Genomic DNA, 23,418 nt, shown 5'->3' on the forward strand with positions numbered 1-23,418 from the left:
GCATCACTTAACTTCCTTCTGTGAGCAGACAAGGCTCTTGAATGGTGAAAATGAGATGACATGTCTGCTCCGAATGTCAGTTGATGATTTGAAAAGTGAAGTAGCTATAATATATATCGCTAATCTATAAAATGCTAGGGCTGACACCTCTGGCATGTTTGTTCCAATGATGATTTTGTTCTACCCCGAAAGGTTTCTGCACTCATTCCAGTACGGTACTTTAACCATGGGACAGAAAAATGAGAGGTGCTCCCCTACACTAGGTATGTGCCTTTTGATGCCCGCTTGCATAAGAAAGGGGTCTTATGAGGGTGGGATGCCATTCAAAAGTGTGCAAGTTTTATTTTGAACAGTTAATGTAACATTTTTAGCTTTTCTATTGGGGTTGATTCAGGAGCTGTATTACTAGTAAACTGATACTTTGCAGAGTATTTGATGTTCTTCAGGAACAATTGCTGTGAAATAACTCGACATTAATGAGATGCTGACACATTTATTTTCAGTGTTCTCCACAAGTACTTTAGCACGGGTGTTGTTTAATTTACAGAGCCAAGCCTAAAATTGAGGAAGATTATAACTGTTCAGTTTTAAAATACCGACATTCAAAATCTGTTAACGTTGCCTCGGATGAGACTTAACATTTCTCGTGTGTACAGTGGAGAATCTGAGACTACAATGTATTCAGCTTGTCATTTAGGGTGGGAAGGAATGCAACTCGAGCAGTGTTTGAACTTGGGTATGCATGAGTGCTTAAATGGCTTTAAATTAATTGCCAGTCGTGTGTCAGTTTAGCAACAATTGCATGTTCTGTTGCAAATCAGGAATGTATGTACATTTATTGCTACTTTTCAAAATGTTCTTGAATAGAATCTGGTCTTTTTGCTTCTATGATCTCCCTTCAAATGTAGCTGTCTTTTCCCTGCAGTCTCATAAGGGTTCTGTGCAAAGAGCATGGCCAATTCCAGTCACTAGGCAATGTTTCTTTTTTAATTCAGAGACTATAATAAAGAGCCAAGACCCCATCGTGCCACAAGTTGAAAAGTGTAAAAAGAGAATGCTAGGTAAATTGGGAAGAAGTGATTAGGTGATGCCAAAGTTGGGTTTTGGCATGAACTTTGTAGGAGGAGGCGGGGAAGCCAATAAGGTAAATAATTTCCCAATTTTGAAGTTCTCTGAAGGAATTAATTTAATTAGGAGACGTGAATTAGAACTAAACCATTTAGCGGTGAAATTAGGAAGTACATTTTCACAAAGGGTCGTGGAAATCTGGAACTCCCAAAAGGCTATGGCTGCTCGGCCTATTGAAATTTTCAATACTGATATCAATAGATTCTTGGGTAATTGAGATCAAGGGATACGAATTAAAGGTAAATGTTGAGATACATGATCTTATTAAATGGTGGAGGAGGCTGGAGGACCTGAATTGACTACTACTGTTCTTATCAAACTAATTAGCAGTTTCACTGAGAATCTAGAGAGTGGCACGTGCTATTGGTACTGTTTTTGAGCTAGTGGTGCATTGTTGGAAAGTGTAGAGACAAGTGTTACTCAATATCTATCCTCCACTTTGCCGAACGGCCAGTGTTTATTGCTGACATCAGTTCAAAGTGCTAACATCCCTTACCTTCACAATCTCAAACTTCACAGCTCCATCAAATCTCATGCCTTCAACAAATGTATCTCCTAATAAGGTATGATACCAGTTGTTGGTTAGCTGCTGGTCAGCATGGAAATAGTGGGCTGCAAACATTACCAAAAGTAAACTTCACAATTTGAACCAATATATGGTTAGAAACATAGAAAATAGGTGCAGGAGTAGGCCATTCGGCCCTTCGAGCCTGCACCGCCATTCAATGAGTTCATGGCTGAACATGCAACTTCAGTACCCCATTCCTGCTTTCTCGCCATACCCGTTGATCCCCCTAATAGTAAGGACTACATCTAATGCCTTTTTGAATATATTTAGTGAATTGGCCTCAACAACTTCCTGTGGTAGAGAATTCCACAGGTTCACCACTCTCTGGGTGAAGAAGTTTCTCATCTCAGTCCTAAATGGCTTACCCCTTATCCTTAGACTGTGACCCCTGGTTCTGGACTTCCCCAGCATTGGGAACATTCTTCCTGCATCTAACCTGTCTAACCTGTCAGAACTTTAAGCGTTTCTATGAGATGCCCTCTCATTCTTCTGAACTCTAGTGAATACAAGCCCAGTTGATCCAGTCTTTCTTGATATGTCAGTCCTGCCATCTCAGGAATCAGTCTGGTGAACCTTCGCTGCACTCCCTCCAATAGCAAGAATGTCCTTCCTCAAGTTAGGAGACCAAAACTGTACACAATACTCCAGATGTGGCCTCACCAAGGCCCTGTACAACTGTAGTAACACCTCCCTGCCCCTGTACTCTCATCCCCTTGCTATGAAGGCCAACATGCCATTTGCTTTCTTAACCGCCTGCTGTACCTGCATGCCAACCTTCAATGACTGATGTACCATGCCCCCCAGGTCTCGTTGCACCTCCCCTTTTCCTAATCTGTCACCATTCAGATAATAGTCTGTCTTTTTACCACCAAAGTGGATAACCTCACATTTATCCACATTATACTTCATCTGCCAAGCATTTGCCCACTCACCTAACCTATCCAAGTCACTCTGCAGCCTCATAGCATCCTCCTCGCAGCTCACACTGGTACCCAACTTAGTGTCATCTGCAAATTTGGAGATACTACATTTAATCCCCTCGTTTAAATCATTAATGTACAATATACACAGCTGGGGCCCCAGCACAGAACCTTGCGGCACCCCACGAGTCACTGCCTGCCATTCTGAAAAGTACCCATTTACTCCTACTCTTTGCTTCCTGTCTGCCAACCAGTTCTCAATCCACGTCAGCACACTACCTCCAATCCCATGTGCTCTAACTTTGCACATTAATCTCTTGTGTGGGACCTTGTTGAAAGCCTTCTGAAAGTCCAAATACACCACATCAACTGGTTCTCCCTTGTCCACTCTACTGGAAACATCCTCAAAAAATTCCAGAAGATTTGTCAAGCATGATTTCCCCATCACAAATCCATGCTGACTTGGACCTATCATGTCACCTCTTTCCAAATGCGCTGCTATGACATCCTTAATAATTGATTTCATCATTTTACCCACTACCGATGTCAGGCTGACCGGTCTATAATTCCCCGTTTTCTCTCTTTTTTTTTTCCCCCCCCCCCCTTTTTAAAAAAAGTGGGGTTACATTGGCTACCCTCCACTTGATAGGAACTGATCGAGTCTATGGAATGTTGGAAAATGACTGTCAATGCATCCGCTATTTCCAAGGCCACCTTAAGTACTCTGGGATGCAGTCCATCAGGCCCTGGGGATTTATTGGCCTTCAATCCCATCAATTTCCCCAACACAATTTCCTGACTAATAAGGATTTCCCTCAGTTCCTCCTCCTTACTAGACCCTCTGACCCCTTTTATATCTGGAAGGTTGTTTGTGTCCTCCTTAGTGAATACTGAACCAAAGTACTTGTTCAATTGGTCTGCCATTTCTTTGTTCCCTGTTATGACTTCCCCTGATTCTGACTGCAGAGGACCTATGTTTGTCTTTACTAACCTTTTTCTCTTTACATATCGATAGAAGCTTTTGCAGTCCGTCTTAATGTTCCCTGCAAGCTTCCTCTCGTACTCTTTTCCCTGCCCCCTGCCCTAATCAAACCCTTTGTCCTCCTCTGCTGAGTTCTAAATGTCTCGGGTTGTTTATAAGAAGTCAGTTTAAGAGGATCCTTGCTTATGCAGATAGAATTGGTATTGCTATGCGATTGTTGTCCAGTTGGCCTTCAAGTTGGCTGCTCAATAAATTGTTTGTCTATTGGATCGCTGTTAATATTGAGATTATTTTTCTTCTAAGTCTGGCATTTTATACCATGGTGTTTTAGCATCTTGCATACATTGTTTCCCCCCCCCTCCTTGGCAGGAAATCAGAAAACTCGGTTCAGTTTTTGACAAGGAGAACAAGATGTAAGATCTCGAGTTTAATAGCCAGAATTCAGATATGCTGCAGGTCATTTTGTAAAATTGGCTTGAAGTTTTAGGACAGGGAAGAAAATGTGTGATTACATTTCTTCATTCTACTGTGGAAAATGTGTTTCCCTAAACTTTAAGGGGTTGACTGTGTATGTAAGCCTAATGTTACAGCATTCAGTCATCATGGTCCAGTATTGTGGATTTTATTTTAATGCTTACCATCCTTGCTACCTCTCCATTTTCAGATGCCTTTTCCAAATCTACCTCTTCGCCTTAAGTCATTCCTCCTAACTCTTGCTTGGTATTCTGTTTCTAAAAAAAATTCCTTAGATGTGGGTGTCACAGGCAAGACTGATATTTATTACATATCCCTAGCAGCAATAAGGTGGTGGTAGCGAGTCACTGCCTTGAACCAGTGTGGTTTGTGTGATAATGGTGCTTCCACAATGATAGGATTTTGACCCAGCGACGATGAAGCAACAGCGCTATATGTCCAGGCCAAAATGGTGTGTGACTTGGAGGTAACCCTAAATGCACCTGCTGCTCTCGTCCTAATGGGTGATGGAGGTCGTGGAATTGGGAGGCGCAGCTGAAGAAGCCTTGGCGAGTTGCTGCAGTGTATTCTGTAACCCGAACACACTGCAGCAACGGTATGCCAGTGGTGGAGGGTGTGGATGTTTAGGCTTGTGGATGTTTAGGCTTGTGGATGTTTAGGCTTGTGGATGAGGTGCTGATCAAATGGATTGCTTGTCCTGTACGGTATTGCACTTGTGTTGCAGTTGCACTCATCAGGCCAGTGGAGAAAATGTCATCCCATTTATGACTTGTCAATGGTGCAGAATCTTTAGGGAGTCAGGAAGTGAGTCACATGCAGAATACTCAGCCACTAACCATGACAATATGGCTGGTCCAGTTAAGTGTCTGGTAAAAGCTAACTCTCAGGATGTTAATGGTGGGGATCTTGATGAATGTCAGGGGTCAGTGGTTAGACTTTCTCTTGTTGGAGATGGTCATTGTCTGGCACTTGTGTGGTGTGAATATTACATGCCGCTTTATCAACCCAGGGCTGGATGTTGTTCGGATCTTGCTGCATGCAGGCATTCATTATCTAAGGAATTGTGATTGGAACTGAAACTGTGCAATAATCAATGAAATAGTATCACTTCTGACCATCTTCTGATGAAGGGAAGATCATTAATGAAGCAGCTGAAGATAGTTGTGGAAGTGCTTTGGGACACTTGCTTTTTTTAAGTGCATTTAGTGAGCTATTTTCTGGCCTTGGTTTGTGTTGAATTGTTAATATATTCTGATTTCTAGATTTTCCTTTTTGGTCCTCTCTCTCTTGTAGACAGTCAAGTTTCAGTCTACTCTTGTTGCAGATGATATGATCACACTTTTTAAAAATAACAAAACAAATGCTTGGAATTAGTTATCTAAGATTTCCAGTGCACTGGTCACAATTCAAAAGTATGTTTTATTCAAAACATTGATATCCAGTACGTTGAATGCAAAATACAGACAATGGATGTTCTACACCCAATCCATGCATAACTGTTCAATACAGACATCTTGATTTTAAGCATTTTTTTTGTTCATTTGTGCTGTGCCCATTTTTTATGTCTGTCTGCTGTCTCATTTTCAACTGGACACAACGATCCTTTGAATGTAAAATCTGTTGTTGCTTCTGTTTACATTTTTTAAAAAAAATAATGATTTGACTCATTCCAGATTTAATGTTTTTCCTGCGTGTCTGGTCAAATGATTGTTGGTTGGTGTTCTGTTATCTGTGGCAGATCCAGAAAGGAGTTGCTTCTGCATGGAGAGAAAATAAAAACGTCAACTGATTGCTCTTGGATTCCTCCTAATGGTGGGTTGCAGAGCAGTAAAAGCAGAGGCCTAAGAGCAGGTGGCAAGTCTGCTTTCTCTATACATGGCATGGAAAGGGAGGGGGTGGGGTAAGGGGAAAGGGAGGTTACCAAAAGAAATAGATTATGTTTTTTCATTGACTGCCGGTTAAATAGAATGAGATGTAAATGTAATGAATAGCTAACTTATTTAAATATAGTTGGGAAATTCCTGATCCGAGCAAAAAAAAAACTTGGCCAAATAATAGTGTGTTTATCAGGATTCTCCTGCATGACAGCTGGTGTTTAAAACGCACTCCACAGGACAAATGCTTATTAGACAGGGTGTGGAGGATCTGGAGGCCTGTAATGCACTACTATAGATGCTCCTTCAGGGTAATTTGTGTGGTTATTTTTTTTAAATGCGGGTGCCTATTCTGTCAGTAGCTACATTTTTGTTTGTTTATTTCTAAAATGTTCCCTTCTGGGAAAAGTCCCACAACGTTTAAAAGTTAATCAGTTGCTCAGTAACTGGCCTTGACATTTATCAGTGGTTTACTGATTCGCTGTTGTGTTGCTGGCTGTCTGCAGTAGGATTTGTGTGTTTCCTGGATTGTGCATCTGACAAACAACTCGCGCAAGAGTGTTGGGAGTTCTGGGTGATGTAAACTGAAGCACTTGCTCCATAATTTCACCAGTGGAAGGGTTTTGTTATTTAAGTCAAGGATATTAATTGTGCATTCTGTCATACATTTATAGAACTGAAATAAATTGTGATCAGATTACAATTTAGTGCACAAGATTATTTTTACTTTCTGCAGAAAGGGAGTATATTTCCAAAGTAAATTAAACTGAAAAGACTTTCATTTATATAGTGCCTTTCACAACTACCAGTTGTTCCAAAGTGCTTTGCAGCCAATTAAGTACTTTTTGAAGTGGTTACTTTTGAAATGTAGGAAATGCAGCAGCTAATTTGCGCACAGCAAGCTCCCACAACCAGCATGTAATGACCAGATAATCTGTTTTTAGTGATGTTGTTTGAGGAATACACATTGGCCAGGATGACAGTGCAGCACTTCCTCAGTACTGCTCCTCTGACAGTGCAGCACTTCCTCAGTACTGCTCCTCTGACAGTGCAGCACTCCCTCGGTGCTCCTCTGACAGTGCAGCACTCCCTCGGTACTGCACTGGAGTGTCAGACTGGAGTGCTTTGACTCCGAAGTGAGCATGCTACCAACTGAGCCATGGCTGACAGTGAGCTTACAGTATGACTGGAACTGGGGAGAAATACAAGCTATGAATCTGCAATTATTGGCAAGAATGGAAACTGGCTTAATATGTCCAGTAAATAACCATTGAGAACCTGTTTTTAATTTCTGATTTAACAGATGCTTTGAATCAACCTGCATTGTTAATGAGGATTTTTTGTTGGATTGCATCAAAAAAATTGCACTTGAAGCTGGTTGAGAAGCAGCTCTGGCACCTGGATTTGAACTAAATGGTATATAGGCTGTTTGTTTCTTAACCAATATAAATTGCATAAGGAACATCTTAATTCTGAAGATTTACATTGTGTATTTAACTGATGCCAATGTAAAATCAGTATTAATAATTCATCTGGCTTCTAGCTGCATGGCAGTTTTATAGTAATCTCTGCAAGCTAGTAAATGAGTCGGTTTATTTTGTGACTACACCTAGCTGCAAATTGCTATATTCCTAATGCTTGCATAGTTTGCTGTCACTAGCCATTCTGTTGGATGCTATAGTGCAAGTGTGGCACCTTTTTAAATTTTGCTCGTTAATCTGGAGCGATTTTAAGTAATTGCCTCAGGTATCAGTGTAAATTGGAAGAAAATTCTCCTCCCTGGGGTTCTAAAGTGCTGGTTTAAAGGTGCCATATGTGGAAAATACTTACTACAAGTTGTCCTGCCAGTGCATTCTTGTGTTGTGACTCAAATGGAGGTTTTAGTTTTGCATACATGTCCAGGTTTGGCATGATTGTTTGGTAGACATGCTCTGTACTACAGTGTAAACTGAGAGTGGTTTCAATTTAACCTGAGATCAGCAGCTGTTTTGATCAGAGTGCTGAAAGTTTTCCGTAAACATAGCGCCTGATCAGATTCCTGGCTCCACTTCAGCCCCAGCATGCATCACAGTGTACCTGCTGGGCAGTAATTTGATGCTATCTTGGCTCGGGGGAACTGTTAGCATAATTATCAGGAAGACTCTCATCTGCTGCGAATGAGTCCTTTTTCTTGCTTTGTATATTGTAGTCTGTAGTGAGTTTTGTTACAGCAGTGGTTCCCAAACACACTCCACTGAGCCCCCTTCTGAGGTCAATTCCCCATTCACGCCCATCCTTTTTTCGAAAACAATATTTTGTAGCCCTCCAAGAAAGTTGCATCATTCAATCCTGTTGGTTTCAGAAATGGAAGAAACAAATTGAGCAGTTCGAAATGCTCACCTGGCCTTCAATCTAGCAGAGATTATGTGCCTCAAATGGCCAGCTGCTTTAAGGATCTCTACTTTCATGGCACAGAAATGTCTTTCATTAATTTATATCCTTGCATAGGGATAAAGTGGGTTATGGGACAATCTTAGCACAGCACAGAATGTTAAAATCCCCCAAACTTCTAGAAGTGGGAATTGGACCTATGAGTGCATGTTATCAATGGGGGTAATGTGCTAGAAAACCTAACCATTGCCTGTGTATTTTGCACAGGTAGCATGGACTGCTCACCATGCATTCTGTCCATTCTAGAAAGTAGGAAACGTCATGTCAGTTCGTATCATTCAGGCGAAAAGAATTAATTACATTTGTTTACAAGTATAATTGTACAGAAGCAAAAGTATACAACAATTAATTAGCGATACAAATTGGTTGCCATGATTAGTCACGATTCCATTGTTGTATCAAGCGACTACCAGGATGGTTGAAGGTAAACTAGGTGGACCTTAGACTTTTATCGTCTAGCAGTTCCTATGTGCAAATATTTATAAAACTACATAAAACAAATCAATCCCAGAGTTTAAATATTTTAAGATTATATTTCTCAGTTCAACAATCTGCAGGACTGTTGCAGACATCCTGATGTTTATATGCGAGTGAAGTGATATTTCCATTCTGGTGCATGGAGTTCAGCTGCCAGTTTACACAACTCTGATGACTCTTGATGGACCAGATTAGAAATAACACATCCATCTCTCGCCTCATTATTTGGCACTTGTCAGCATTCAGAACTATTCTCTATCTGGGGAAACTACAAATAAAGAGAGAATCAACAATTTGTTTAGCTTTAAGTTCCCAGAACAACATTTAAGAATTCTGACAGTGGTATGTGAATTTTGCATGAATTTAACTTCTCAAAGACCTGTGGTACTAGCCCAACCTCATTTGATTACATTTTGATACAATTCCGTTAACAAAGGTTATATCCTGAATGTACTTGTATATTGATTTCCCCCTCCCCCTCGTTTAAAAAAAAAAATTAAATCTGGTTAACATAAGGCTAGTTTAAATTCCCAATATTTTGAACTAACTAAAACTTCATATAAAAATAGATGCTATTTTTGATTGAAGCAAGACCCAAGCTCGTCCTATGATGGGGTCCAGATTTAATTCTACCTCGAGCTTGCAGCATAATGGGGACATAGTGGGGCATATAAATGCTCTTTCATACCTTGCTTTGGTAAAACGGTTGAGCTCCATCCTATCTCGACGAATTTTCCCCCATTATTTGTGTCTGCTAATGTTGCTACTTAACATTCAATGTTAAGGTTGTGCCTGGTGAAGGAAATTATATCATATTTTTGTCGAGCTTTTCATGGACTGTAGTGTTTGTTTGAGCAATAAGTGGAGGAAGCATTCTTTCACCAGCTGGGGGTTCTGCTCATAGTCCAAGTTCAGTGCGTTGCTGTATAGCATATTCACAAAGCTGGTAGCGTTTTTAAAATTGGGAGTGATGTAGGTGCTGAACAAGGGCATTAATTCAATTGTACAATTTTATTATTGGACTGACTCAAGTATTTGTGCTTTGCTTTTTTTTAAAAAAAAATGTTGAGCACATTGAGGCAGTTTCATAATTGTGGTTGAAAGAAGAAAAGAGCTTGTGTAGAATCTTGCAATGAGGAAGTACTTCACTTCAATACAGATAACCATTTCCTTGAATCGATCTAGATTGGTCACTTACTTTCCCTGAACAATCGAAGGTGGAAATTATTTATTTTTGAGTTCTGTTATTTGAAAATGTATTGAACAACTTGGTTGTAAATTCTGCACACCCATGTGCTCAAAGATTTTAAATGTTCAGTACCACCTGTTGTAGCATTATTCTATTAATGCAAGCATTAGTAAAAAGCTTTAGTTGGTGATATGACCATTGCTTAGAATTGACATGTTTAATGGGAAATCCATGGGACCTCTTTTTGTATGAACCAAAGTACAGATCTGTTGGATGAGTTCAAATCACTAACTTGGCTTTGATAACTGTTGGAAATCAAAATTGGAATTGTGATTGCATAACTGCCAAATTCAGTTACTTGTTTTGCGTGCGCACCCTTTCCCACCCAAAAATAGTGTAACTGAGGTTAGTTCATGCTATATAGTGTGTGAAATAACATTTGTCACAAACCTGACTTCACTTCAATGCATCCAGTATGGAATTTGTACATGGGAGGAAAGACACTCATATCTTGCAGTTGCTGCATATCTTGGTTGCGAAGCTTCAAGTTTCATCTAGCAAGTTTCAGCAGGGAACTTGGCACATATGGGGCAAGTTCTTTTCAGATCATTGGCTGTAAGTGGAATTTACTTTTGAGCAAGTTAGCATTTAACATTTTTTATATCACATTTTAACTGCTGGGTACAGATTGCATTTCAGATTATAAGTGCAACAAATGAGTGCAGTTGCATGAATGGCCCTTAAGCTGATAGTTCATCTGGTATTTTAGTGTAAATATTGGCACTAAAATTATACTGCTGCATCTGGTGCAGTTAGTATTTGGTGAGCTCTGGTTTGAATCCTAGATCACTTCTCAAAATAAAATCAATTTATTTACAAAATTGAGGATTTTGAGTGTTCAGTCTAAAGGTAAATAAATCGGCTTTTCAGCACTGCATACAAGTATTTTAAGATTTCTGTGCCTACTTTTTGGATTGTAATTAAAAACTACTGTGTTCCATCGTCGGCTGTTCCATAAAACCCTACTGTGAGTGAAGTTGTTGCAACTTTTACATTGCAAACCTTAGTTTTCCAGTATAATGTTTCTGACTTACTATTATTTAAGTAGGTTGAGCTGCAAAGAAACAGTTATGCATTTATTGGTTTTTACTAAATTGGGTTGAAAATTGATCAAATGCAAAGCTCCCAATGCTCTTTTTAATAGTGTAGTAGTATTTTGTGTAATAGGTTTTGCATTTTGTTTTTAAAGTCTAGTTGGCACCTACTTTGGCTTGGTGTCAATTTTAGTTGTCTCATAGCTTCTGTGAAGCACCTTGTGGTGGTTTCCTACATTAAAGATGCTATATAAATGCAAGTTAATTGTCAGTGAGCAAGACTGTCTTGTTGATCAGTAAAGCAACATTACTGAATGTAATCAACCCTGTCTCCTTCCTGCAGATGGTCACTTTCAGACGACTTAAAGAATATGGGAAGGGGGGGGGGGGGGGGGGGGCTGGGGGGTGGTGACGAGTCGTGTTTGCACAAAACATCAGCTACAAAGTCCCTTCAAAAACTGAACATTTTGCTTTCAAGGTGAGGATAGTAGGTCCTTTGCATTTCCTTCTGAATTATTTTATCTGTTTCCTTCTAGTCCAGTCTTCAAATATTCCAGTCATTGGAAGTGATCCTGTCAAGAAATGACATAAAATGTTAATCCACTTTGAGTTTTATGTAATTTTGTAATAATACACCACATACTGATTTGGCTATTGCTCACTCACAAGTAACTTGCATTTATGTAGCACCTTTTAATGTAGGAAAACAACACAAGGTGCTTCACAGAAGCTATAAGACGACTAAAATTGACACCAAGCAAAAGTAGATGTTCGGACAGGTAACTAAAATCTCTAGCTGCAAGTTTTAACAAAATTGAATGTTGGAAGCTAATAAACTTCTTTCATTGTTAAGTGGTTATGGACTGTGGGGGAATACATTTTGTTTTTGAGCTGATTGCTGTGGTTCAAGCTAATATTTTTGAAACGGTTTTCCTTTTTTTTTCCAGTAACAGGAATGTAGATTAAGCTGTATTTGATGTATCACAAATTGTACAAGACTTCATCCTGCAAGTGAGTTTTCAGACCAAAATGTGAAGAGCATTTGTGACAAAAAGTTAGTAGTTGTAAGGGAATTTTAACTATTGATCAGATAACTGGAAGGAGAGACCATTGGCTTTCACAATGGATGCATCTTTATAAAAGCACCTTGCATGAGGGCCATAAGATGTTGCTGTTGATGATTTGGATGAAGTTGTTGGTGCTGAATAAACCTGGAATACCACACTGGAGTCAGCTCATTGAACAGCAAGGTGTCTGACAATTTGCCTTCCGTCCTACATACTCTAGCCTCCTGAGCATTCCCAATTTTAATCACTCCATTATTGGTGGCCGTGCCTTCAGTTGCCAAGGCCCTAAGCTCCGGAATTGCCTCCCTCAGCCTCTTTGCCTCTCAACCTCCTTTGAGATGCTCCTTAAAAGCTACCTCTTTGATCAAGCTTTTGGTCATCTGCCCTAATATCTCCTTATGTGGCTCAGTGTCAAATTTTGTTTTATAATGCTCCTGTGAAGCACCTTGAGACGTTTTATTATGTTAAAGGCTCTATATAAATACTTGTAGGTGTAGGACCTTCCAACAAACTTAAAAAAAAAAATTGTTCATGGGATGTAGGTGTCGCTAGCAAGGCCAGCATTTATTTGATTCCTAATTGCCCTTGAGAAGGTAGTGGTGAGCTGCCGCCTTGAACTGCTACAGTCTGTGAGGTGAAGGTACTCAGTGCAGTTAGGGAGGGAGTTTCAGGATTTTGACCCAGTGATGAAGGAACAGCGATTATATTTCCAAGTCTGGATGGTGTGGAACTTGGAGGTGGTAAAGTTCCTATGTGCCTGCTGCCCTTGACCTTTGAGGGAGCTGCTGTCAAAGAACTTGAAGCAGGTGTCTGTCGTACAGCTAATGAAACTGAGATTTGGGTCATCGGTTGCTTTTAAGGTGTTTCCTGGATGCCAGCTTTGAGCACACTGCTGTGCAGAGTTTGTTCTATAACATGATCATGTTGCAGACAGGCAAGCAGTTGTGCACCTCTAGCTGATTGGATCACTGTTTTGGATGTATTGTGTGTCTGTGCTGTGATCAGAAGGATGGTGGCAATGCACTCAACATTTTATGGTGCATTCTGCTGCTCCCCATGCCACTTTGGAGGAGTTCCTCTTGCCGACCTAATGAGGGCTCAAACTGTGCCTGTGTTTCTGTTTTATGGTTGTCCTTGTGGTGGTGAGGGGGAGCAGTCTTTTTAGGGCCAAGTTGGTTCCTAACTAGTATGGCTAGCAGCGAGACTTTGGAAGAGACTGATCTCTTGTGGCACACTAAAATCTGAAACTCTGCAGGCAGGTTCGCAGTACTTAAGGGCACTTTATACCTCTGGATTTATTTGGGAGCCCCCTGAGGAAAGTGAGGTGTGCACTCAGCAAATTGAGATCTCAATTTCTCTGTGGTTTGGTTTGAAGATTCTTGAGCATGGCGATTGATAGCTTTCTGTGCCTGTCAGAGTAAAGTAAAATCCTCGTACTGATGCGAGATGGGAAGTCCAACTGGCCTATCAACTTTGACTCCTTTAACATGGCAGTGCAATTCTGACATTTTGCACCATTGGATGGATTGACAGCCCCACTACACCCAGTTTAGTAGATTTTTTTTTTTAAATGGGGCAATAAGAATTGAATTAATTCTAAAACCAATGCCTTAGAAAATGACTAGTTCAGTCAGCATTATCATCGAAGCATTTAATGTGATCTGCTAAGTTTTAAAATTTGTGCAAGATCTTGTGGAAGTTATGTATTTTCCCCTGGTTCCCGATCTCTACTGTATCGTGCCATTTTGGACTGCTTATCTATCCAGTGACTGAAATGTCACACGTGTGCTGCCAGGTTAAAGTTGTTGAAGCTGATGTGGCATTTAAACTTGTTAGAGAAATTGATCAAAGGCCAACCCAATGAAAGGGCTCCCTGGTGTTGGCTGCTAAGGATTGTGCTGGCCTCCTGTCAGTGCCTTATGATTGACATGCAAATTCAACCCATGCTACTGTGGAACTTGTGTGTTCTACCACCTTTTAAATTATCAAATGCTGCAACTGAGAACTTTTTAATTGATTTGCATATTGTCCTATTCAGTTCTGTCGGTCCATTTAATCAACAGCTAATTGTGTATACGTTTGATGTACTACTGCTGCCTCTTTTGCTAACCTTTGTGTGGGTGCCTCCCCAGACTCCATTAGAGTCTCAAAGTGCAAAGGCAACCCAAGGGCAATTTACCTTCCTCTAAATTTAAAAAAAAAGCAGCAGGTCTCCACTCTCTGCTTCCCTACAGTTCAGAGAATTGTCACTTAGCGGGTGGGGGGAAGAGGTTGCAAACTAACCACTCTAGTGCTGTGCACTGGTGTTCCATCATTGTGACTTATGGGTGCTCCAGTGACCATGATTTTTACCCCTCTCCACCCATTCTATAGCTAGAAAGACTGTTGACTTATTTCCAACCTGTTAGTGTCACTATTGAATCTTGAGCCAACCGCAGATATAATGCAAGATGTTTTTAAATCCCGTATTCTTCTCCGAAGGGGAGGCAGTGTGCTGATTTTAAGTTAGTTTTCCCGTCTGCTCGATGACATGGTTCCATGATGTAGCTGCTGTTGGGTTTTGTTTAGTGAGTAATGGCCCAGAAATCGGGGTGGTCCCAGCCTGCAAGACCATCAGCAGGCCGGGGCCATTACAGGGAGCATCGTGCGGCGGCCTGGCCAGGAAATTGGCACGTTCCCGGCCTGCAAGATCATCAGCATTACAGGGAGAAGCGTGTGGCGGCGGCATACCACTGCAGGGAGCAGCACGTGCTGCTGCAGGAGGGCGACGGCTGCGAAGCCAGTTCGCTGATTGCATTGCAGGCAGGCACAGCAGGAGGGATGAAGGAGCGGCAAGAGTTTGTAAATGGAAGTGACCGAGGCCCAGGAGAGGCGAGAGTTTGGGGCTCCGAAGAGGTGAGGGCCCAGGGGCAGCACGGGCCAGCCCACACTGCGATTTGTGTGCGCGCTAGGTCCATGCAGCAGAGCAGGTCTCCAGTCATGAGCGCAATCCTTGCCACATTGGCCAAGATCTGGCTCTGTCAAGCCTGTGTGGTGGCTGGTGTGCAACGGCCACCACGTTAAAAGAAAATCCACGCACAGGCATCTTCCACTCCAAGATGTAGTTCGGGATCTGGAATATTGAAACACCTGTGAACTTATTCCTTTTTGGCGTGGAAGTAAGTCATCCTCTCTGAGGGACTGCCTATTATGATGATGCTGTTGGGAACCTTCGATGACCCATTATATCCTTTTTCAGCCCCTGTATGATGTCTGGCTAACAAAACAATTGTTTAGTCAACAAAAAAAGGTATGCTGATAAATAACCCATTATTTTTTTAAGCTACTGCTTTGAATTGTAAAATATATTTTATTCACTTAGAATAACTGCATAATGTGCGATCTGTGACTAGTTTGTCTCCGACAGCTGCTGATTTGTGATGGAAATGAGGGGAAGTTGTGCAGCTGTACATATATTAAAAAAATTGCAAGGCGCTCGGAGGAAAAAAAGGGTTAGCTGCGCTCAAACTTCACTGCCAAGGCTTTCTGTGGCTTGCAGACACGGTGCAGTGTCCCATTATATCCTTGACCAAGTCTTGGGAATATGACTACCGATAATACAAATGCTGCTTTCAGGTTAGGACTGTAAAAGAGCTTTAGTGCTTCTGAAGTTCTCCTCCCACACTTTGACTTTCCTTTGATACTTGTCAGGTTTGAAGCCTATTTACTGACCTTACTCCTGCCTCCTTAGCCGAATTATCATGCAACGTAGTTCCGAACTTGAGATATAAAATGCTTCAAATGTTCAGTGTATCCTGTGCTTCAAAGCTTCCGCGTAGGATGTGTCTAAAGTCTTTGAGCCTTCATTATACTTCTTTCACGCTAATATAAATTTTTGTTCTGGATTATCTTGTTCACACAGCATTGAGATTATGTTGATTTAATGTTATGACAGTTATGCTGTGGATCCCAGAACAATTTCCAGGCTAATAATACCCAGTGCAGCAGCAGGTACACTTTGTCTGGACATAGAGCCCTGTTGATAAACCTACGAAGAAGTAAGCCATTCATACTAAAGTGATTATGAATAAGAGTCCCTTTTTCCTTTTTTTTTCACATCTGTTGGTGGTATTCTTGTCAGTCTTTTACTTTGGAAATTGTAAGAAAATGATGCAGTTTGAGATTAAATTGAGTAACATTGGACCCAAATTTCGAGCCGGGGCTAGAACGGCGCAGTCCCGACCTGGACGCCTGTTTTTCGCGCCACAAAGTGCGCCTAAAAAAAACTTCCAGATTTTCCAGCTCCCTGCAGGTCGTTTGCAGCTGGGCGCATCACAGCACAAGCTGTAGGGGGCGGAGCCAGATCCCTGCGCTGAAAACAGTGCCAGGACCTCTGCACATGCGCGCTACAGTGGGCCTGCATGTGCAGTAACTCCAGGTGCCCAAAACTGTGGTGGAGGGGCCGAAGCACGCAGACCCTAGCCCTGGCCGAATGGCCTCACTGGGGCTGCGTGAATAAGGCTCCTCCCACGCCCAGCTCCTGCTTCTTCCCGAATCGACTCGACTCACGCCCCCAGACCCGACCCGACCCCCCGGACTGGACCCGAAACGACTCCCGCTTCCTCCCCCCCCTCCGCCCCAGACCCGACCTGACCCCTCTCTCCCTCCCTCCCCCCGATCTGAACCGACCTCCGACCCGCGATCCCGAACCGACCCAACGCCACCTACCTGTAAATCTGGTGCTGGGGACGGGCCCTACCCGAAGTCTTGGGCCCTGCCCGAAGCCTCGGGGCCCCGCCCGTTCAGCCTCCCTCCCCCATCTCCTTCCCTCCTCTCCTTTCCCTCCGCTCCCCCATCCCCTTCCCATCCCCCCCCGCATCACCTTCCCTTCCCGCCCCCATCACCTTCCCTTCCCGCCCCCCCATCACCTTCCCTTCCCGCCCCCCCATCACCTTCCCTTCCCGCCCCCCCATCACCTTCCCTTCCCGCCCCCCCATCACCTTCCCTTCCCGCCCCCCCATCACCTTCCCTTCCCGCCCCCCCATCACCTTCCCTTCCCGCCCCCCCATCACCTTCCCTTCCCGCCCCCCCATCACCTTCCCTTCCCGCCCCCCCATCACCTTCCCTTCCCGCCCCCCCATCACCTTCCCTTCCCGCCCCCCCATCACCTTCCCTTCCCGCCCCCCCATCACCTTCCCTTCCCGCCCCCCCATCACCTTCCCTTCCCGCCCCCCCATCACCTTCCCTTCCCGCCCCCCCATCACCTTCCCTTCCCGCCCCCCCATCACCTTCCCTTCCCGCCCCCCCATCACCTTCCCTTCCCGCCCCCCCATCACCTTCCCTTCCTGCCCCCCCATCACCTTCCCTTCCCGCCCCCCCATCACCTTCCCTTCCCGCCCCCCCATCACCTTCCCTTTTCCCCCCCATCACCTTCCCTTTTCCCCCCCATCACCTTCCCTTTTCCCCCCCATCACCTTCCCTTTTCCCCCCCATCACCTTCCCTTTTCCCCCCCATCACCTTCCCTTTTCCCCCCATCCCCTTCCCTTTTCCCCCCCATCACCTTCCCTTTTCCCCCCATCACCTTCCCTTTTCCCCCCATCACCTTCCCTTTTCCCCCCATCACCTTCCCTTTTCCCCCCATCACCTTCCCTTTTCCCCCCATCACCTTCCCTTTTCCCCCCATCACCTTCCCTTTTCCCCCCCATCCCCTTCCCTTCCCCCCCCCCCATCACCTTCCCTTCCCCCCCAATCTCCATCCCCCTCCTCCCGCTTCTCCCCCTTCCCCCTCCCCCCCCATCTCCTTCCTTCTCCCGCTTCTCCCCCTTCCCTCCCTTGCTCCTCCCCCTCCCCTCGCTGTCAGAAACAGACACTGAAAGACAGAGAATGAGACACACAGACAGAGATAGAGACACGCTTTGGGGGTGGGGAGGGGGGCATCCCAGCACGCTTTTGGAAGGCTCCCGGTGCTGCAGTCAGTAAGTAGAAAATGTTTGTTTTTTAATTTTTTTTTTTGATTTATTGATGTTTTTATCATTTATTATTGATGATGGCTCTTTATTTGTAAAACTGAAGTGTTTAATGTTTGTAAACTTCCCTTTAAACCCTCCCCCCCCCCCCCCAATTCCCTACGCCTGTTTTGTAACTTACGCCTGATTTTCTAAAGTGTAGACAAGGTTTTTTTGAGCGTACAAAAATCTTCACTTACCCCATTCTAAGTTAGTTTGGAGTAAGTTTTCACTGCCGAAACTTTGAAAACAAGTGTAAGTGGCCAGACATGCCCCCTTTTGGGAAAAAAAAATTCTGTTCCAAAGTGAAACTGTTCTAACTGACTAGAACTGGAGCAAACTAAATGGCGAGAATTCCGATTTCTAAGATACTCCGTTCTACACCAGTTGTTCCTAAAAAATCAGGAGCAAATCATGGCGAAACTTGGGGCCATTCACACTGTTTCAAAAAAAAATTAGTATGATGTGTGTGAATTGTCAAAGTACTGTAAATTTGTTTTGTATTTAGCTCCTAATGTTACTGCTTGATCTAACTTGCTGCTTTATGTTGATCAGTGCCTGTTGATACGATAAGAACGCTTTGTGGTATTTCTTGATTAGATACATGCCAAAATTGCACAGTAACATTTCAGATACTGCAATTCTGAAGTCGTTTCATCTTTTCAATTTGGCAAACGCTTTTTAAACTCTTCAACTTTGAGTTGTGTTTCCAGTCTGTTGCACTGCAGTTATGAGAAACACTTTCTGAATGAAAATTGCACCTGTCAAATATTGCATCTAGAAATTTACTCAAAATGCCAAGTTCAGTTGTTTCAGGGTATAAACCGGTAGGCAGCTACCTGTACTACATATTATTCATGCCCCTAAAACCAATCGGGTTGTACAACTGGCCAGTTGATTGTGTGCTCCATTGGGGGTGAGCATTCCACTCAGTCAATAGTAGTCACGTTATTCCACTGGGGTGCTTTTTCAAAGCAAAACCAGATTGGGGGAAGGGCATGGCGGATTTAGATAAATAAATAAAACTACCTGCAGGATTGGGAAAGTGGAACAGAGCTAGGTGCATGCAGGTGAAGATGATGTTGGTACTAGCCAGTTGGTTGGCGTGGGATATGTGGAACAGAGTCGCAGCACTTGAGACTAATAACCCACTGCCCTAAATAATCATGTAACAAATTACATGATGCCCACATTTAACAAAGCGAAGTACATTACTCGTTTTACTGGAGGCTGTTCAGAGCAGGTTCACTAGGTTGATTCCGGAGATGAGGGGGTTGACTTATGGGATAGGTTGAGTAGGTTGGGCCTATACACATTGGAGTTCAGAACAATGAGAGGTGATCTTATTGAAACGTATAAGATAATGAGGAGGCTCGACAGGGTGGATGCAGAGATGATATTTCCACTCATAGGGGAAACTAAAACTAGGGGACATAGTCTTCAAATAAGGGGCGGCCCATTTAAAGCTGAGATGAGAAATTTCCTGAGGAATTCTCTGCCCCAGAGAGCTGTGGAGGGTAGGTCATTTACTACATTTAAGGCAGAGACACAGATTTTTGAGCAATAAGGAAATAAAGGGTTATGGAAGTGGGCAGGGAAGTGGAGCTGAGTCCATGATTAGATCAACCATGATCTTGGGTGGCGGAGCAGGCTCGAGAGACCAAATGGCCTACTCCTCCTCCTGTTATGTTCTTTACCTTTCTAATCAGGGGGCTTCAATGATTTGGGATAATATAAGAAATAGGAGCAGGATTAGGCCATTCGGCCCCTTGAGCCTGCTCCACTGTTCAATGAGAGATCATGGTTGATCTACCTCGATTCCACTTGCCTGCACTATCCCCATATCCCTTGATTCCCTTAACATCCAAAAATCTATTGATCTCTGTCTTGAATACAATCAGTGACTGAGCTTCCACAGCCCTCTGGGTAGAGAATTCCAAAGATTCGCCAGAAGAAATTTCTCCTTATCTCAGTCCTTAAATGGCTAACCCCTTATTCTGAGACTGAGCCCCTGGTTTTAGACTCCCCAGCCAGGGGAAACATCCTCCCTTCATCTACCCTATCAAGCCCTGTAATAATTTTGTATGTTTCAATGAGATCACCTTAATTCTTCCAGGCCTAGTCTACACAATCTCTCCTCAGGACAATATTTGCCCCTCCCCATCCCAGGAATCAGTCTGATGAACCTTCATTGAACTCCTTCTATGGCAAGTATATCCTTCCTTGCGTAAGGAGACCAAAACTGTACACAATACTTCAAATGTGTTCTCACCAGGCCTCTATATATAATTGCAGTGACGTCTTTACTCTTGTACTCTACTCCTTGTTTTAAAAAAAAAGACAAAAAGGGATGGAGGAATGAACAGGCTAGAAAAAAAGATTCCTAATATGGTAATGGTAGTTGTCATTATCTATATTCAGAAATTTTAAATCGCTTGAAATTGTGGCCTGCTGCAGAGAAAAACTCTTCCACATGTTCTATGACCACAACCAGTACTGTCTACGGTTTGTCTGAACAGAGACTGTACGATACGAGTGAAGTCATTGTTATATCATTGTCATATATAGCATCACTTTTTTTTAGTTTCCACAAGTAGCATGAAATTGACCAGAATTTAGCCTCAGTGCATGCACATGTTCCTTTCTACAAGATGCATTTGTATCCTGCACAAGTGCTGATCAGCTGAAATTGGGATTAAAAGCCATATTTGAAGTGTGGAGCTCTAGCCTAACTAAGTAGAAGACGCATGGTTGAGACCAATTCTACTTTAAGCAGAGGCCATTTATAAAAAGCAATAAAGGAAGTGACCGTGAAGTACAAGATTAAACCCTTCTGAGAACATGTGCATCTGCTTCCTTGAATCAGATTGTGGGAAATTGATTTTTTTTTGTCTGCAGAAGGAGTCGTGGGATTCATTCCTTCAGTAGTTATAGTAATTCTTTAAGTTTGTGTTCGTCCATTGAGGATCTTCAGTTTGATTCAGGACTTGGAGTTTACATTTCAGACTGTTTTTTCCATCTTTTGTATTCGAATGCTTGAAGTGGCTCAGTGGAGTTTCTTTACTTTAATACTGGTGGGTACTTTTGTACTTGATTTCAAATCTGTCTATACTCCTGTTTCACAATTGATGGAATGTGAATGGGATATGTATCAGACAGCAATACAAACAAATAACGCAATGATGAAGATTGGATGTGCATCTATCAGTTTGGAGCAGCTGTGATCTGTGTGCATCCGAACAGACAGCAGTGAGAGACTTGCCCCATTTGATGAATCGGTTTGATGCTGATATTAATTCAGATTTGTAATGTTAAGTGCCGATTCAATGTCAGACAATGTAAATTTCCTTTTGCCATTTATTATGTGATGTTGGATACTGAGTGCAGGGGGATGTATTTGGAAAAGCTGTCCATGCATTATGGAGTGATACAGAGCAGGTTCTTGCCTTCTGTTCTCATGATCGATCTACTTCTATTCACTCGGCTCTGGCTGGCACCCTCTTTCCCCCACCCCTTTTTCAGTGAAAGTAAGGCTGCTATTCTCATGTCCTTTACTGGTTAAAGCTTCAGATATTTGTGTGCAGGTTGTCTGCCTATCTCCTGGTTGGAAAATGCTAAGTGTTGGGGGAGTTATCTGCAAATAACTCCCCCATCATCCGATGTGAAATATTTGCCATTGCACGATGAGCATAACATTTTGTTCACTAAAAATAACAGTTAAATCATTAGCACTGTGGATTAGCATTATGTAGTGAAGTGTTCAATTAAAGCTGTGGGTTGCTACAGCTGCTACTTGATGTTTGCTCTACCCTTTGTGCTTTTGGTTTTGATGCTTTGAAAATTATTTTGCACAATAATTAAATAACTAGAGCAAAGTTAATAATCATTCTTTTCCATTGAATGCACTGCAGCTTATTAAAGGCTCTGTGGAAACAGCCTGCCTTTACTTTGACATACAACAGAACTACTGATCAGATCAGTATATTTAGCTATGCTAAAGATGAATAGATTAAAACTGCCATTGTAACAATTTGTATGTGGTGTATTCTTTTGATTTTTAGATAGTGGGATCTTCATTTTTGTTTATTTGTGAAGATTATGCCTCTTCAATATCCAGAAATTGTCTTCAATTTGAATCTGCTTTGGGTCATATTGCATTGAAACTTGTGGGTACAGCATTGCAATAAGATGACCAAAGCAGAATAGGCCTTCAGTGGAGCAGAATGCTTTGTTTCATTTGTAAGATCCAAATGCAACTCTTGGTAAAAGATCTAAATATACAACAAAATAGCCGTAAACCATTTCTTCAAAATGAGTTGTATTTCCAAACATCTCTCATTATCCTTCTCTTGTATTCAACATTTGTTTGATAAAGACAACAAAACAGGCTATACAGCATTTATTAAATAACTTTTATTTGTATAGCACCTTTAAAGTAGTAAAACGTCCCAGAATTTGAGGAGCGCAGACATCTTGTGGGGTTGAGGCTGAAAAAGATTAGAGAAGGGGAGGGGCCAGGCCATGGAGTGATTTGTAAACCAGGATGAGAATTTTGAAATCGCGGCGTTGCTTAACTTGGAGCCAATGTAGGTCAGAAGGCACAGGGGTGATGGGTGATCATGACTTGGTCCAAGTTAAGACACGGGCTGCTGAGTTTTGGATTACAAGTTTACGTAGTGAGTTGGAGTAGTCAAGTCTAGAGGTAACAAAGGCATGAATGAGGGTTTCAGCAGCAGAAGACGTGAGGCAGGGGCAGAGGTGGGCAATATTATGGTGTGTCTCTGAACTAATCCAAGGGAGGAAGACTGGAACCCAGAATGCTCGCGGAGTAAGCTTTGTGTAATCTATAATATGAACCTTGTTCTAAAAGATTTGGTTGTGCAATAACTATTTTAAATAGATAAATCTTGATGCTGTTGGCTAATGTAGTTCCGTTTTTATATTGCTGATCTTTTTGGCAGACTTGATGGTAGATCAGTCCAAGCTTCACCTTTTTTGTTTTGGCCATCTGGGAAAATGGTCGACGTAATGGCTGTTGAACAAATCGGATTTAATACAGACGACCAGAGGCCACTGGCTTGAACACAACATTGGAAAACGTTTCAGTGAAGGATTACGAGCCACTTGTATTTCCTCTGGAAATTTTTTAATGTTACTTTTTTTTACACAAAATGGAAGTTTTGTTTACTTGACTTGTTTATTTTGATATGTGAGACACAATTTTTTCCAT

At 42.4% G+C, this 23,418-nt stretch overlaps 1 protein-coding gene across 6 annotated transcripts in view; it reads left to right on the plus strand.

Annotated features, from left to right (window-relative positions):
• ptpn4a (protein tyrosine phosphatase non-receptor type 4a) overlaps positions 1-23,418 on the plus strand; it is a 287,492-nt gene that overhangs the window by 32,296 nt on the left and 231,778 nt on the right. For 2 of the 6 annotated variants that reach the window (XM_070875277.1, XM_070875278.1), the window contains one exon: positions 193-263. The exons of the other annotated variants lie outside the window; for them this stretch is intronic. In XM_070875277.1, coding sequence (XP_070731378.1) covers positions 227-263 — 37 coding nt within the window. In that variant the 5' untranslated portion in view covers positions 193-226. Of the gene's footprint in view, positions 1-192; positions 264-23,418 lie in introns of those variants that run through there. 6 annotated transcript variants of the gene reach the window in all.

Source organism: Pristiophorus japonicus, chromosome 3 (assembly GCF_044704955.1).
Source record: "Pristiophorus japonicus isolate sPriJap1 chromosome 3, sPriJap1.hap1, whole genome shotgun sequence".
NCBI classification, from domain to species: domain Eukaryota; kingdom Metazoa; phylum Chordata; class Chondrichthyes; family Pristiophoridae; genus Pristiophorus; species Pristiophorus japonicus.